This window comes from Aphanomyces astaci (assembly GCF_000520075.1).
Source record: "Aphanomyces astaci strain APO3 unplaced genomic scaffold supercont1.31, whole genome shotgun sequence".
Lineage (NCBI taxonomy): Eukaryota > Oomycota > Saprolegniomycetes > Saprolegniales > Verrucalvaceae > Aphanomyces > Aphanomyces astaci.
In genome coordinates, this window is record NW_009798294.1 from 1 (window position 1) to 10,790 (window position 10,790).

General features: G+C 51.1%; 3 protein-coding genes and 2 pseudogenes across 5 annotated transcripts; 2 read left to right on the forward strand and 3 right to left on the reverse strand.

Moving 5' to 3' along the window:
• Positions 1-706: 706 nt before the first annotated feature.
• Positions 707-1,981, forward strand: H257_10914 (hypothetical protein; the record flags this gene model as incomplete). Its single annotated transcript, XM_009837663.1, has 1 exon — positions 707-1,981. One exon carries the CDS (start codon positions 707-709, stop codon positions 1,979-1,981), a length of 1,275 nt encoding a protein of 424 aa, XP_009835965.1.
• A 658-nt stretch (positions 1,982-2,639) lies between these two features.
• Positions 2,640-2,717, forward strand: H257_10915 (annotated as a pseudogene). Its single transcript has one exon. The product of its transcript is annotated as a tRNA-OTHER (tRNA).
• A 522-nt stretch (positions 2,718-3,239) lies between these two features.
• Positions 3,240-3,312, reverse strand: H257_10916 (annotated as a pseudogene). Its single transcript has one exon. The product of its transcript is annotated as a tRNA-OTHER (tRNA).
• Positions 3,313-3,520: 208 nt separating this feature from the next.
• Positions 3,521-4,376, reverse strand: H257_10917 (hypothetical protein; the record flags this gene model as incomplete). The annotated part of the gene is made up of 2 exons (XM_009837664.1): positions 3,521-3,655; positions 4,317-4,376. The coding sequence occupies 2 exons, from the start codon at positions 4,374-4,376 to the stop codon at positions 3,521-3,523; spliced, it is 195 nt and encodes a 64-aa protein (XP_009835966.1).
• Positions 4,377-5,413: 1,037 nt separating this feature from the next.
• H257_10918 (hypothetical protein) lies at positions 5,414-9,900 on the reverse strand. The gene is made up of 2 exons (XM_009837665.1): positions 9,605-9,900; positions 5,414-9,552 (listed from the first exon to the last, which is right to left on the reverse strand). The coding sequence occupies exons 1-2, from the start codon at positions 9,858-9,860 to the stop codon at positions 5,474-5,476; spliced, it is 4,335 nt and encodes a 1,444-aa protein (XP_009835967.1). The 5' UTR covers positions 9,861-9,900; the 3' UTR covers positions 5,414-5,473.
• Between the last annotated feature and the right edge of the window lie 890 nt (positions 9,901-10,790).

The following is a 10,790-nucleotide window of genomic DNA, read 5'->3' on the forward strand; positions in this document are numbered from 1 at the left end:
AGGCCTGTAACTAGCTAGGGTCCCAGGTTTGTTGGAACAGTTTTGAAATGCCCACTGAATGAACAGAAGAAAGTGATCGTACGTGAACACAGTCAAGTCGATGCTGCCGATGGATGTGAGCATGTCCGGAGTCCCATGAGCGAGAATCCCCTTCTTGATTTGGTTCAAGCCGTTTCTGTATCCAGCTTTAGTGGATTTGGACACCCGCATACCTCGGATGTCCTGCAGTGATGTGTCGTGCCTCGTGGTCGCAAACATGCCGGTACTGGAATTTTTTGAAAGTGGCCAATTAAATTTTGCGCGACACGTGTCGCGCAAAGTCGTTTCATTTTTATCAAAATGAAATATCCTGCCATTTATATAGTCTTGGACCCAAGATCTTTGCCGGAAACGGAATTTGCGCGACGCCCATCGCGCAAAAACTGTTTTATGGGTTTCGACTCTAAAAACGGATAATTCAACACGAAACAGAGGTCTTTCCAACAAGCACATAAACATCTATTTTCATAGTATACACCTATTCCCGACCAATGCGAGTACGATTTCCAAGCAAATTCAAATAGATCACTAAATATTCAATTATAGAGCGATACATGAGTTGACACGCGTGTCCAATTTTTATTGGATGCCGCCAAATTTCACGCGCCACTTCCAGCGTGCTCCACTACACACACTTCACATACATCACTATAGAATTTGACACGCGATGGTTCTCAACATTAACACCATGCTCGAGCGCTTGCACGTGCAAAGCGACTCTGACCAGCTCTACCTGGAGGAGAGCAACGATGTCTACGGCGACGTCGTGGCTGAGGAGAACGACGCCACGACGTACAACAATCCCGTAATCGATCGCGTCATTGAAGACAGCGGTGTTGACGGGTTTCGCACGCTGACCAACTTTACCCCCGACGAGTTCGACACCATTTGGAGCGTCGTTGAGATGGCTCTCCAAGCGCGCTGGCACGACGGCCGCGGCCGCAGGCCCTTGTCAACGCCGAAGGATGCCCTCTTCATGACCTTGGTCATTCTGAAGTACTACCAAACGTGGCAGAAGCATGCCCTGGACTTCGACATTAATGCCCCAACACTCGAGAAAATGATAATACGTGTGGTCGACGTTATCTCTCCAATTATCTACGCCCATTTCGTCACGATGCCAACCATGGAGGCCCTGCGTGAACACAGCACGACGTTCCGCAACTACCCGTATGCGAAGTACGCAACCGACGTCAAGTTCCAACCATCCCACCGTCCGTCCGGTCGCTTCGGGGAGCAAAAACACTACTTTAGCGGCAAGCATAAGCTCTACGGACTCAAGATCGAAGCATCCGTTTCTGCGCAAGGTCTGCTCGTGGATATGGGTCCCCACGAACCTGGATCGGTTGCCGACCTCACAATGTTCCGCAAGCGGCTGGATGTGCACGTAACGAACCTGAAGAAGACACCTACGGAAGCAACCGTGAATGACAATGGTGAGCGCTTCCAAGCATTCTCAACCATGTGGGCGGTATTTGTAGACAAGGGTTACTATGGCCTGACTGCGTCGGTCCGCGCCATCCACCAAAAGAAGCGTCCGTCGAATGCTGCCCTTGACCGGCCTGACCTCAAGCGTAACTCGGTGGTCTCCTCTGATCGCGTCATCGTCGAAAACTTCTTCGGTGGCGTCTGCACGCTGTGGAAGATTTCCTACAGCACCTTTGTTTGGGGCGAGAAAATATACGATGGCATTCAACGACTGACCTTCGCGTTGACCAATTTCCATGTTGGGCTCATTCCCCTTCGGGACGACGACCTCCGCCAGAACCGTGTGGTTCTTGCTCGATACGCGCGCATGGCGGAGGAGAAGAAATCTCAGCGTGCAGCGACACAATGCCGCTACATCCACCGTCGTGCAGAGAGACTCGCAACTGAGTCGATGCGTTCTTCTTTGGTTGCCCGTGGCGCTTTCCTCTCTTCAACCGTCAACACCCGCCGCTAGAATAAATGGCAATTTACACTTGGTATTTGTATAAAATATGTATTTTATATTTTCAGCATGCTTGTTTTTGATCGATGATCTTGTTTTGAGCAATCATAGAGCTCCATTGGAAATAGCTGAATCTATTCCTCACTGCCAAGTCTTTCTTCCAAGCGTCGATCCCTGACTAGAAGAGTATGCCAATAGTTAGATGCAAACGTCTTTCGTGTGACGTAGTGTCCTTCACAAACTCAAAGCCGAATTCGGAGATAGATCGGTATTTGAACTGGTGATCTATTATAATTTGTCAGTAGTATGCGACGTACTAACATGACATGTACTATTGTCGATTTTCTTCAAATTTCCCAATTTTGCATGGTTCGTTCAATCGAGCACAAATAGAGCCGAGACATCTGATTGGCAATTATCCACTCCGCCCTTTCCAGTAGAATCTCGAAAATGGATTTTAGCCAATCAACGACAAGTAATTTCGGATTGACCAATGGGAGAGATTTGTGCTCGATTCGCTCGGCGAGGATCGATTGAACGGGGTCCGGTAATTCATACCGAATCTCCAATATCAAGAGTACTATTAATACATTGATGTTCATTTCTTGCCATTTACTCCACTCTCGTACCGAGTAGTAATCATAATCACTACTTGCCCATCGAAGGGAGAGGGAAAATAGCTCAATGGTAGAGCATCGGTTTCTTTTTCTTAACTCAAAGGTTGTGGGTTCGATCCCCGGCTTCCCCATTATTTCCACAAGGATTTATCAGTCCCTCCCCTTATATGAAGGGCTGCGTACTGTCACGGTGATCAATTTGCCTGCACTCATGTCTTCGAACGTCTTCCACGCTACGTTTCTCTACGCACCGGCATTTTCCACCAATCATAAGCATACACTTTCGCCTAAGTTTCAGTCTCCTCGCACCTACCCATCGATCAGTTACGGAAGAACCCAGGCTGGCACACCCATATGAACGGGGTGAATCCGTTGCAACACAACGTTGATTAATTGAGTTTGGATTATCATTTTTTTAAGACATTCCTCCGCGAGGGCTGACACTAGAACCACATGTTATGGAACCGCTTCGCCAATTGTAACGCGCCTGCTCGACGAGGGGCGGTGTGTAATCTTCGATTTTTACTTCGCTCAACGCTTCATACCTCGTGCTTCGACCGATCTTCTTCGAAGTTCGGTCCTCGTCTTCGTACGCGGCCCTTGTTATCCGGATTCCCCAGGGGAGGGACGGATAAATCCTTGCGGAAATAATCTGGGGAATCCGGGGATCGAATCCACGACATTTGAGTTAAGAAACCGATGCTCTACCACCTGAGCTATTCCCCCCCTGCAACACAACATTGAGTTCCGTTGCATAAGCTACAACTTTCATCCTTAAAGTGATTAGAGAGTCGTCCCAAGGAAGCAGCACTTTCTTCGTTGCGCGGCCGGGTCCGTCAGCAAAGTGGAATCGCACGAATGCCATCACGATTCCCGCATTCCACCATCCCATGGGGTTGCCGTAAATATGGCACTTGAATCCGTCCTGCAAGGGCTACACTTGCTTCCCCACCTGCTTGCCAAAACCATGGCGCTGCGACAGATTCTCTTCGACGGTGGCCTTGATCTTGGACGCCGTGGTCTTGAGCACCAAAATGAGCGGGTGCTTCTTGCCGTGGTCTCGCCAAATCTAACAGTAAGGTGGAGATTTTATTATTTAACGTACAATTAATGTAGTTGAACCCAAAATCACATACGTTAAATACCGATTTCATGCGTTTTATCACTGCAGTGGGAGGTTAAAGGTCCCAACTACCTCTGGATATTATATACGGATAAGAGTCACATACAAATATCAAGATACACCTCAGCGGCCACCCCTTATGGCCAAATATCCAAGCGCCCATGTAAAATACCGCTAGGTTAAATATCTATTTCTGGGTCAATTCATCACCTAATTTGAATCTGACAGTGAGAAGTAGAATTTCTTCACTAACTTCGGTATCTAGACGGAGATTTCCATCTAGACTCCTCTATCTAATAATAATTTTGACAAGCAGCAGCACATATTAAATGTGTTAGGGCTCCTCTGGATGCCACGAATTATGGCATAAAATGACGAAAATCTCCATAAAATGGCGAAATGACAAAGTCGCGAAGTTGTTTCGTTTGGATATCACAAAATCCAAAGGAAATATTACAAAATTATAGGTAGAAAGTTCACGAATTATGGCATAAAAAAATGGACCAAAATGGTCAATTTCTCATGCAAAGACAGTCCATGTGACCACTTCAACATCAATGTTCTGTCAAAATGGCGCATTTCGAAAACGGCAGCAACCCCACAGCACACAGATGGGCGTTTGGACCACCACGTTGGACGAGATCGTGCAGCAGTCCACCATACGCATCACCGGACATTCGAAATGTCTCCTCGAAGGCATCCTCGTTTTCTTGCAGTATTTTGGCAACCCACAAAGCCCCCGACAAGATAGAGACCCGCTTTGACGTCTTCAAGAGGTAGGCGGAGTAGTTGTAGACCAGGTATGACATCAACATCATGCGACGTCACTTGAGGCGCCGCCGACGAAGCAGGATCATCATAGTCGTGACCATCGTTTTGGCGCGCAAGTTTGAATCCGGATGAATCCAGACGGTTTCACCATCTCTTCTTTTTGTATTGCGTTAGTATATTGGACAAATTTTGTAAAATCTCATTTCGAATTTTGGCATATTTTTATGGCGTGGTTATCCAGAGGAGCCCTTAGGTTTTCCTCGCGCGGTAAACTAAACTCTAAAAGCATAGACGCAAATACAACTCCTCATTGGGAAAAACGTGAATTTTACCCGATAACACAACCTCAAAAGCAGGGACGCCTGAGTTAAAGCAGGGATGATTCATCCCTGCTTTTGAGTGTCCGTTCTTGCTTTTGCACGTTTTCGATAGAAATTAAGAAATATTTTTGATATATTTTTTCAAAATCCTCGAAAATAGTTCGGATAACATCCCTGCCTTAAAGCTTGGACGGTTTTTCACAGGCCAGCCCCTAATACATAAATCCTCCATGGGTTTTGGTTGTATCTCATGATACAATTTCTGGCGCATGGGCATGATTAAAACTGAACCCCTATCCGGATGCGAAATGATCCGGAAATGCTGTTTGCGGAGGTTTTGGTAGTCCGTTTACATGTTAACGGTAGTGATCGCAATGTCAAATTTACGGCCTGTTCCTGCATCTGCTTGGACCTCTTTTTATTTTTTGGCGAAATTTGGCGAAATATTGAATTTTCCAAATTTTGGATCCAGACAGATAATTTTTCATTTTTTGCCGACGATATCTCAGAAAATTGCCAAAATATCGAAGATTTTGCCTTTGACATCCAGACTCACCGTTGGTCAAATCCTGTAACACAAGGCTATTTATTCAACAAACAAGGCGAATTTTGAAAGTTTATAGCGAATTCACAATATTAATATATATATTATATCTAACAACACATGCGCAGATCACCGGCGAAAGAGCGCGGGGAGTTGTTGGTCTTGCCGAGTCGAGTCGAACGGGTTGTCCTTGGTATGATAAGGAGGAGCGATGCCCCTAGCCAGCATCGCCGTTGCCAGCTGGTTCACACACGCACTCGTGTACGCGAGGTCATCTTCCATGCGCTTCAACTTGTCCGCGTCGGCGCGTCCTATCGTGGCTTGCATCGTGGCCATCTGGGTGCCCAAGTGCTGCAGCTGCAAGTCGTGGTGCTTGGCGCGCAAGTCGTGGAGGGTGGCCGTGAGTTGTTTGATTTGCAGCGCCTGGTCCAGGTTGCACTCCATGAGGTCGTCCCAGTGGTGGTCGTCGTCGCCGTGAAGCGGACGGTGCTTAGGCCGCTGCTGTGACACCGTTTGGGCAGTTGCTTTGCCGTCGTCATTACTTCGACCGAGCAGCCACAACGACGACGCCATCGCAGAGACACTGGCCAGTACCGCCTGCGATGTCTGAATCAGCACACACCACGACTGCTGCGACACGTGCACTTTGGTTTCCACTTGTGAGACAACGTACGACACCACTGGCACATACGATGCCACGTGTCGAACGGTGGCGACCACGGGGGTCAGCGTCTGGACAACCGCCCTGGCTTGGGCCTCCTGCGCCTGCAGTTTGAGCTGCCGCTGCTTTTGCCGCTCCAGCTGGTCCAGTGTAAACGACGCTACTTGGATCTTCGCCACCAACGACTGCAGTTGCCCGTGCGCTTCGGTGAGCGAAGTAGGGGGCGGCGGCAGAGCCAAGTCCAGAGCTACTACTGGAGACTCCATTGCTTCGGGGGATGGGAGGACGAGGTTTGCACCAGAGGGGCAGCAAGAGTCCACACTGGACTTTATCATCGCGCACTGCAATTGCAGCTCCACGAGCTGGCTCGCCAGCGCCCGGATGTGCACCATGGCAAACTCGACCGACGGATCCGCAGCCACTGGCGCAGCAACGGACGGTTGGTGTTGTTGCTGAATCTGAAGTTGCTGTACTTGTTGCTTGAGCTGGGCATTCTCCACAGACAACGATACCATCAGCGAGTCCACTTCGCGGCGGGGAGGCACTTCGTCTGGACGGCAACTCGCGTCTGGTGGCATCACTTTGATGGGAGCAGCAGCGGCGGTGGCTGGCGGAAGAGGACAAGGAGCAGGCGCCTCGACGACGACCTCATGCACGACTTGTTGGCTGCTTTGAGCTGGGCTAGTGACTTGAACCGGCGGCAAGCTGTGCCTCGCCATGCTCTTGGCTTCTTTGGCTGCATCCAGGATTCGTTGATGGAACAAGCGCGTCCTCCGCCGATGCCGCCACCATCTTTGAATCCTCGGAATACCCGCCACCGTCTTCTTGTACTGTATCACAGCCAGGATCTGTCGCGCCCAGCTCTGCAGGACGGTGGCGCCTCGTCGTCGCCTCGCGCGATGCGCCAGCCGTTCCCGCATCCACATTTGGAGGCATCGCACGGCCTCCTTCATGCGCGCCGCTTGCTGCCTTGCCAAATGGCCACGAATATGCTGTTGTATCGTCGTGATATGGCGATGTCGGGTGACCAATCGAAACCGGCGCAGGTCATTGTACACGTCTTTTCGGAAAAATACTTTGGATTGGCCGATCTGGAACCCCACGGCGCCGCAACTCGCTAGAAACGCCGGTCGGTCACCCACCTTGCCTTGCTCGACAACTTTCTTAGCCACGGCAACCACGTCGTCTGAAATCGTCCCCGAAGAAGACCAACATGCGCGATGGAACTGCACCAGCACTGCCGCCGCCGTCCATTCCACGAGCGGCTTCAAATCTTGAGATTTCGCCGCCTTGTGTGGACCAACGCCGCTCGACAGAGTTGCCGTAGTTCGAGCCTTTTTCAGTTGGCTTGGTAGACGTTGTAGCCTCAAGAAGAACCCAAACGCGTCCAGAAACTTGGCGTGGTCGACGCGCACGGCGTACCCGGCGCGGGCGATCCGGACGGCTTCCAGCACCCCCCCGGATCGGAGTTGTTGGAGGACCCGCGGCGCATCCAACACTGTGGGCACGCCGGCGTCGTTGGACTTGATGCACCTTATAAAGCGGGCTTGGGTACGCCCAATCACAACGATCAGTTCGTCCAGTTGCGCTTTGAATTGCGACGACACGGACGCCGACCGCAAGTTGCTCGGCTGCCGGGTCAGACGTTGCGCAGCCACCGGTGGTTTCTTGCTCAGCAACGCCTGCACGATCGCATTAGTCGATGCCCCGCACAACTCAACGGCTTCCGCAGGCATCATGTCCTGGTTCTTCTCCAAGTACATGTCTTTCTCATACATGACGTTCCCAGCAAAGTGACAGATCACAAACTGACACTCGACGCGCTGGTGGTTGGTCGCTTGAAACGGCCGATCACTCGACTTGTCCAGTTGCAAACATCCCTTGGGCGGCACCGGTTCGGACTGCCGCCGCCGCGACTTCACGCTGGTCGAAGCTGCATGGTCGCCGTCAAAGCTTGGATGGAGTATGGTATCCAGGTACTGGCTGTACAGTTTGCCGATCCAGCCTTCGTTCGACCCCTTGGGCAGCATCCCTTCTTCATCTAATAGGCTCCACATACCCGTGGGCTTGTCTTCAAGGAGGCGCAGACACGGCGCGTTGTCGGGGTACTCAATGTACTTCCACTCGATGCCCTCAGCTTGGTACATGCGCTGTTCCTTGGCAAACACAAGGTCGTTGAACTGCGCTTGCAGCCGTTCGTTGGCGTAGTTGATGCACAGCTGCTCAAACCCATTCATGACGAGGTTTTCAAACCCAAATATATCCAAAATGCCAATCGAATTGGCAGACTCGGCGTCGTGTCGGATCACACTGCTCAGCCGCGCCACGATCCACTCAAACAGCCCGCCAAACAAACTCTGCGTAAGCGACTGCTTGGCTTCGGTCGCTTGGCCACTCGACAGCTTGACCATGATCTTGTCCTTGGTCGTCGTCACATGCCGAGTCACGAGCGCGCACGTGAGCTCCACCGACGACACCCCCAACAGCACCGCCGCCGTGTCCAGATGATGCAAACTGTCGGGGCGGATGCTCGCGTGCTCCATATTGGACGCGCCGCACGTCTCGCCGTCCAGCGCGACGTTGCCCAGATGCAGCAAAGCCGCTACGATGCCATAGATGCTCCGCTGTTCGTCCGCCAAGATGCCCATGTCTGTGAACGCCTGCGATGTTTCGTGGAACTGCGCGGCATCGTCGACGCCGTCCCGCCTTGTAAAGCACCCGCTTTCATTCAGCAAGTCGAAGTCCTCGGCATCCAGCAACGACAGGTGCGCCGCCAGGTCGTCGTCGGCGCCGGCGCACAGTTCGTAAAAGATGTGAAAGTTGCGCTCGTTGTCCGACTGGTGGCTCACGCGGATCTTCTCGAGCAGGTACACGCTCAACTTGGCGCCGACAATCGTGTGGTGCCGGCCGAATTGGAGCTCGATGAACTTGCCAAAGCGACTCGAGTTGTCGTTTCGAACGGTGCGCGCGTTCCCAAATGCTTCCAGGATCGGGTTGGTCTGCAGGATTTGGGTCTGAATGTCGTGCGACGACGCGGCCGTGGACGTCGCGCCCGACGATCGTTTTTTGCTTCGTCGACCGGATGATGGTGTCCGGGAGGCGACATGGGGGGTGGGGCTCGTGGGATGAGCGGGGGTCGCCCCCACGGCGGTGAGGTACTGCATGAGCAGCTTGGTGTTTTCCGTCTTGCCCGCGCCCGACTCGCCGCTCACGAGGATGCTCTGGTTCATGCGGTCGTCGCAAAGACTTTGATATGCAATGGCGGCGATAGCAAACACATGCGGCGGCAGTGACCTCGACGACGTGTCACTATCTGTAGCAGGAACTGTCGACGCAGCATACGCTTGAATGTGGGCCGGGGTGTACAGATTGAGGCGCTGGAACGGATTGAACGACAGCAGGATCTCACCCACATACGTGTAAATGACGTTCTGTTCGTAGCGATTGCACACGGCATGAAGCAGTTCGGGTTCGTGGAGGTATTGCAACGAGATCAAGTTGGGGACGTCCACGAAGTCGTCCACGTCGTTGCGAAGGTATACGCTGGCTACCCAATTGAAGTTGGTGAGTCGACGGAGGAAACATGCATGCAGATGTACCTGCGGACGTGCAAACATGTGTGCCATCTTCGTCCAGACGGACACGCACCGCCGAGTTGGCGTCGTCGTCGTCGCGGCAGTCGTCGATGACGCCAGCCTGCCATTGGTCTTCCGAGGAACTTATCCATACTCGCGCGCCGGTTTCCATCGCTGTCCAGATGTGGGTGGGTGAGGGGATTCTTTTATGCGCCGCCGCGAGCTTCAACCTCGCCCCACTTCGAGTTTCCTTCTCAGACCGTGATTGACGACGCTGCATTGTTGCCCGAGTCGTCAACAGCTGATCTCCGAGCACAAAAGGATCGACTTGATGTTTGTATGCAGAGAGAATCCACGGGAATTAAAATACAAGTGTATACAAAACGCAAGTACAAATGCATCCCACATCCAGGAACAAGGTGCACCATATTAACAAAACACGATCATTCAACCATCGACAAAACGAAAATGTAGGATTGGATTTGGTCACGTTTTATGAATCTGAAACCGACATTCGTACTGTAGTTGGACTACAGTGTAGTAGGTACTGTAGTACTGTGGTGTACCGTATGCAATGTGAACTTGCAAGTCTTCCATGACGCGAACGTACAGTAAGAAGTGTACCACAACAGGCTGTAGGCTGCGTCAACAAATCAGACTTGAATGTTCTCACCCCCCTTCTTTGTATCCCAGTTTCATTGATAAAGCTAACTTTACAGACTAACAGCAACTTTCGTGGGATTATTATTGTCGGGTAATACCAGACAATAATAATGCCACGAAAACTTGGTAGTAGAAGCCAACGACTGGTCGCTCGAGGTTGTACACTGTAGTACAGTATTCATTCAGTACTGTACTGGTACACTGTAGCTAGCTACTACCACCCTGATTTCTAGAACTTGAGCCTTTGGACGAGCTACTACATGAAGCTTATAATATGCCCCAATCTGCCATAGCAGAGTAGTACAGTATTATTGCCAGTCAATTGCTCAGAGTACCCCGCAACGTTATGAAACGTGGATCTATGCCAGGGGCCTTAACGTGGATCTATGCCAGGGGACTTCACTTGCCCAAAAGTCGTGAAAAATTGTTGTACAGTACAGTGGATGACTCCCAAATATCTCGCAAAACAAATTTTCTTCCAGTTGAATCTGAGACATTTTTGAAATAGAACCACGCTCGCATTTTGTGAAGACGAAAAAATCGTCTT